Source organism: Haplochromis burtoni, unplaced genomic scaffold (assembly GCF_018398535.1).
Source record: "Haplochromis burtoni strain Fernald_Lab_line unplaced genomic scaffold, NCSU_Asbu1 Contig_517, whole genome shotgun sequence".
NCBI lineage: Eukaryota > Metazoa > Chordata > Actinopteri > Cichliformes > Cichlidae > Haplochromis > Haplochromis burtoni.
The window spans coordinates 242,860-249,053 of NW_024582878.1; the positions used below are offsets into that span (position 1 = coordinate 242,860).

Genomic DNA, 6,194 nt, shown 5'->3' on the forward strand with positions numbered 1-6,194 from the left:
TAGGCAGCATTCACCTAGGATGTTTTGCAAGGACAGGAAAAACTATGCAAGCACATGGCGAGCCTGCAGTCCACGGAAAGGGCCTCCAACTGGGTTTGAACCCAGGACCCTCTTGCTCTGAATTAACATTGTTAACCTCAAGCCATCATTACACTTCTTTTAGGTAGCATGGTGTCATGGTTAGAGCTGTTGCCTCATAGCAAGAAGGTTCCTGGTTTGAGTCCCAGCTCCACACAGAAAGACTCCCAGGGTTTTTCTGTGTGGGGTTTGCATCTTATCCTGTGTCTGCCTTCCTCTGAGTACTTCAGCTTTACCACATAGTCCAAAAACATGTATATTAGGTTAATTGGTAATTATAAATTGGCCATGGATGTGAGGTAGGCAAAGTGCCTAAAGTGAAGCTTCATAGAATGAAAAATGGTCCAATTTTGTCTTGCAGTCTACATTGTTTTTTCCTGGTGCTTAGATTTGGCGTTATACAGGCTGATATTAATGAACATACTCCTGCTTGCAGATCAAGGAAGCAACAGTAATGCAAAGAGCAAGAAAGCCCAACATGAACTCCCTCCTCCAAGACTCAGTGGAAACATTCAAGTTACATTCACCCCAAGAATCTTTCCAACACCTCTCAGAGAGTCCAGACTTCCAGAGGAGGAGGAGGTGGGTTCTTGAATGCTGTGAAAACCAATACCACCTCCAAAAAGAATTATGGAGAATGGAGTTTCAATAACCACTTTAAGAGAGTATTTGAACAACAATAACAATACAATGGACTGTGGCTCCAGTCTAAGAGTTAGGATTTTAATCACACTTAACATACATATGTACAGAGTGTAGCAAATAAATTATTGCATGATCATTTATATAATACAAAATGTGGTTGTTCATTCGGGTATTTGGATAACTGTACACTCCCTTGGTCCCCAAAGATAACATTAATCCACTGGGGGGGAAAAAACTGAAATAGAAAAAAAATAATATGGAGTATTTTTGCATCTTAGCTGTGCTGACTGTATAAAAGATGGATGCCATGGCTTCACTACTTCCCGCTGTGCACTTGTGAGGGCTACCATGTGGAATTTTTTTAAGCCAGAATCTGCCCAGTAGGACTGAGATGCTGCGTCACACTCCCATCCACTCACACGCTGGTGACTGCAAAAGTGCCCCCATGCACTTCACACATGGGGTCTTTTAATGCACTGCATTAAAGGTTTGTTGTTGGCTAGTTAGCCAACTCCGCCAACTCAAAACTCCAGACATCCAGAGGCCCCCAGAACACAAGAGACCAAGGAAGACCAACAGAGGGGCAGCCACGCCACTGTCCCAGAAAGAGCTGAGGAGAGTCCCAGATGAGGGCTCACTCAGCAGCCGCGGAGCAGAAGTCAGGGGGAGTTGCAGTGACGCGCCCGTGAGCTCCGCCGGCAGCCAGCCGTGCCTGAGTGACCGAGCCCCAGGCCGAGAGGCCGGGGGCACCCCACCTCCGAAGTGGTGGTCTGGATTTCCTGGGTTAAGGCCAGCTTGGTCCTAGTAGTATGAAGCTTGCTAAACAACAAAACAAACACTCCAGTTTACAATTCTTAATGTGTCTTTCTTTATAAGGTATATAGATGATTAATCCCTTTGACTTTTTGCCTTTAGCTTTCTCAGTAAAACACCTACAGCTTTCACTGACAGTACATCATTTGGTACCTTTAGCTTTTTTTGATCAGTTAATTTATGAGTTATGACAAATTTACTCCAAGATTAAATGAGCATATATAGTGTGATTTATCTGTTATCACTGGATGGTTCTGAGGTCTGAATCTGAGGGCAGATCATATTACCACAAAGAAAAAAGAATCATCACCAAATGTCAAATGTGCAGTTCAGTTTATCTCTCAAACCGAAATAAAGTGGATCTTCACTCTACCGACAGGTAATGTTTTCTTCACATTTCGTGAGTCTACAGTTCTGCTGACAGCTGACATGTAAAAAAAATATAAATAAATATAAACAGTTGGTGCTGAAAAATTAATTAGTGGAGAAATTAAACATACAATTTGTTTTAACACACCAAATGTTTATATTTGGTTTCAGCACAGCATATTAGACTTTGTTATATTTTTCACTTTTTTTTTTTCCAATTAATCTTGTGCCTTTTATTTAGTTAAAATCAGTTGTGTTATCAAGAAACAGAAGTTTCTTGACCTGCTGGAGCGGGGGGGCTAGGAGGAGGAGTTGGCCGTCCGACTGCGGTCTGGAGTGTGGGGCCTCCCTGCTGCTCGGAGTCGGGGCGGTCTGCCTCCCCCACCGCAGGGAAAAGGGTAACACCACCTGGGTCTGGGTGCAGTTCCCCCTCCAGGGGCAAGGGTACCTAGACCCGGTTTGTAGAGTACGCTTGGGGAGTGTGATCGTGTGTACAGCGTCTCTTTATGTCTGTCTCCACGTTGGTTGAGTGTGGAGTAAGTGTATATGAGAGCATGAGGGTGGGAATGGATGTTTGTATCTGTGTGTGCCTGTATGTCTGTGTCTATATGTCAGGTTGGGTGTCAGACGCCACCTCTCTGGGGACATCTCAGGCCCTCCAAGGTTTGGAGGCCTATCTCCCCCTACCACCACTTCCCCTGCCAGTGGCGGACTCCCTCAGGTGACTCGGTGCGTTGGTGGTTCTTTGTGTCCGGGGTGGGCGTCCAGGTACACACCGGCTCACTCCTTGGCGGCCGCTTATCGGGGCCTGGAGCCTGGGGCTCGCTCGGGCCACTTCGGAGGTGGGGTGCCCCCGGCCTCTCGGCCTGGGGCTCGGTCACTCAGGCACGGCTGGCTGCCGGCGGAGCTCACGGGCGCGTCACTGCAACTCCCCCTGGCTTCTGCTCCGCGGCTGCTGAGTGAGCCCTCATCTGGGACTCTCCTCAGCTCTTTCTGGGACAGTGGCGCGGCTGCCCCTCTGTTGGTCTTCCTTGGTCTCTTGTGTTCTGGGGGCCTCTGGATGTCTGGAGTTTTGATCTCCTCCATACCTGCTTCATGCCCTGGAGGACGGGGCTGTGGCCCCCCCACACCCTCTAGCAGATCATTACATGAAGGAACCTTTTAAAAAAACAAGCGCGTCCATGCTCACAGGTGTACACACGGGTGATCACACCCACAAACTACACCCTTTTTGGCTCCTACCTCAAAGCACACTGTGTTCTGTTGATCTTATGTGCTGCACAATAATGTTTAACATTTAGTATTTACTGTCATATTCCCATATATCATTGTGATGTTGTTTATTCTATTACTCTTGTTCTCTTCTGCTTGTTTTCTTTTTTCTTTCTCAGCAGGTGACCCAGGTGATTGATATATGCATTTTTTTTTCTCTGCCCGTTCTGTTGGTTTTTGTTTTTTGCCCTTCTCCCCCGTCCCTCTTCTCAGCTGTTTCTCTTTCCCTCTTTCTTTCTCCCCTTCTTTCCCCCAGTCAAGTCTGTCCCGTATTCAGTAAGTGAAAATAAAATAAACAATAAAAGGTGAATCAAATGGACCATTACGGCAAGGCTGGGATGGTCAATTTGGTAAAGTAAATCCGTTGGGCATCTTTCTTTGCCTTTAGACAACAATTCTGATGGCAAAAGAGCCAAACGGGACAGGCAAAAAAAAAGAAAGAAAAAAAAAAGAAACAGAAGTTACAAACTGGAAGTGATATTACAGCCAGTCATTGTGAAGAATACAGTGGCAACATTTTCAGTCCTCTCAGTACTTCATCTTCTGTTAAAACTGTGTTAAACGTGCTATTTATGAGGGATTGAAGTATACAATATTTTGAAACATTCAAACATACAGTAGTTTTTTTTCAGGTTAATTTGATTGATAAGGATAAGGATAAGCTTTATTTGATATGCATGGATTAGTAAACAAACACCAGCTGACTGTTCATTTTAGCACGATAGCTAAGGACTAATTACTGATTAGCTTACAAACACCTTTAGCTTAACAAAAAAGGGTGATGATGCCACACGTCTTTCTGACAGTTAGTGCAGTTTACTGCAGAACACCTCAGGCTGTCAGTGTAGAGCAGACAGTCTCTGTCAAAGATGAAGGACTTACAGGCAAACTAAACAGGAAGTACGAGAAACACGCACACTGAGACACATAACAGAGCGAGGGACGAGAGACAGAGGGTGAGAGACGCACACAGAGTCACAACTGGTAAAACAGACAACTAGGCAAACAAACATGAAGACAAGACTGACTAAACTGGGAAACAGTTTATACATACGTCTCATCCTTTGTATTTCTATGTATGGAAATACAAAGGATGAAACTAAAAAGCACAAGAAAACTAAACAATACCAAATAAAGACTAAGAAACGTGGAACATTATAACGATAAACAAGGTCCAAAAAGTCCAATAACCCAAACACTGGGTGGTACCCTAACATTTGACTCTGTTGGAAAGTAAATACTGGACCACCTCTCAAAATTCGGGCTTTATCTGCAGTTTCCAAGCAGAGATGCGCAGGTTTCTTAGTGATTGCAAAGCAACTTGGTGAAGCAACTTTTGATTTAGTTTGACAGTTTGACCCCAGTGTTATCTGCTAACATGGAAGACATGGGGTTTATGATTAATACTGCAGTCAGGCACCAGGGGGCAATAGAGATGCTTTGGATTCATTTTGGGGGAGCTGTCAGGTTGTACATGTTTTCTACAGTCACTGCTATTTGATCACTTATGTAGATCTGGCTTTTGTTTGTAAAACAGATAACATTACTGCTGGCCCTGCTATTGAGAATAATTTCAAATACTGAAAATCACCCAGTAGGATGGAAGACACACCTTTGTCACTTTTTAATATGCTTTTTTTGTTTGTTTGTTTGTTTGTTTGTTTGTTTGTTTGTTTGTTTGTTTGTTTGTTTGTTTGTTTGTTTGTTTGTTTGTTTTTAACCAACTAGTGGCTGAGAAAACAAGCTGAAACCCGACGAAAAGTGAATGTGGATGTTGGTGAGCTAAAAGACCTGAAGGAAGAGGAGAGGAACCCTTACTGGTTAAAGGACAAAGGAGAGTGAGTGAAGTGTGTCAGCAAACAGAGTTTAGTTTAAAAAAACATTTAAATTATTTTTTTATAATTTTTAGTAACTTTCAAGATTTTCTTTCCAATTTCAGTTCAGTTTAGTTTCCAGGGTGGATGTCCTTTTTTAGTCTGGTTATTATTAGTTTAGTGTTAGTTTGGGTTTTTTGATTTTGTTTTTTATTGATTGAAATATTTTCTAGGGGCAGAGTTTAACAAGCTCCAAAACATTTTTTAACAGTTTGACTGTTAACTAACTGTTTTCCTTACCTGAGGTTTACTTTTTGTTATTTTTCTAAGTACAAAATATTGTTATTTTTGGGGTAACTGAAATGTTTTGTTTTTTCGTGCATAATTTCACTGTTTAATTAATTGTATTTTTCTTGTTATCAGCTCTGTTTAACAGAACTTTATTTTTTAGCAAATGTTTTGCCACTGGGGACTTCCTGGGAGCAGTGAATGCCTATAGCTTGGCTATCAGGGTTATGGGGAAGATCCCTGCTTTGCATTCGAACAGGGCCGCATGCCATCTGAAGTTAAGAAATTTTCACAAGGCCATTGAAGACTCCTCTCAGGTATTTTTTCTTTTATAGCTTTTTTAATTTTTACTTTTACCTTTTTTAGTCTTTTTTGTGATAGACAGGCAGAAAGCTGGGAGTTGCATTAAATGGCCTCAGAGCAGATTTGAACTAGGATCACTGCATTATATCCTGTATTGCGAACAGTATTCGCTCATCAACCAATGTATATGAACTTACGTTTTAACATCCCAGTCTTAATCCATAGGGTTTGATATGATGATAAGGTCCCTTTGCTGATATAACAGCTTTAACTCTTCTGGGAAGGCTTTCCACAATGTTTAGGAGTGTGTTTATAGAAATTTTTGACCATTATTTCAAAAGTGCATTTATGAGTTCAGACATTAATTGGGAGTCAGCACAAGGATAAGTAGACCTGGGAAGAATTAGTCTCTGCACTAATTAATTACAAGGGTGTTCTGTACGTTGAGATCTGGACTCGCTGCAGGCCTATAAAGTTCTTCCACACCAAACACCTTCATCCATGTCTTTAAGGACCTTGGTTTGTGTGCTGGTGTGCAGTTACAGTGGGGCAAAAAAGTATTTAGTCAGCCACCGATTGTGCAAGTTCCCCCACTTAAAATGATGACAGAGG

General features: G+C 42.4%; 1 protein-coding gene across 2 annotated transcripts in view; it reads left to right on the forward strand.

Annotated features, from left to right (window-relative positions):
• dnaaf4 (dynein axonemal assembly factor 4) overlaps positions 1-6,194 on the forward strand; it is an 18,280-nt gene that overhangs the window by 7,875 nt on the left and 4,211 nt on the right. For both annotated transcript variants that reach the window (XM_042214096.1, XM_005948130.3), the window contains 2 exons: positions 4,906-5,015; positions 5,443-5,596. In XM_042214096.1, coding sequence (XP_042070030.1) covers positions 4,906-5,015; positions 5,443-5,596 — 264 coding nt within the window. The remainder of the gene's footprint in view (positions 1-4,905; positions 5,016-5,442; positions 5,597-6,194) is intronic.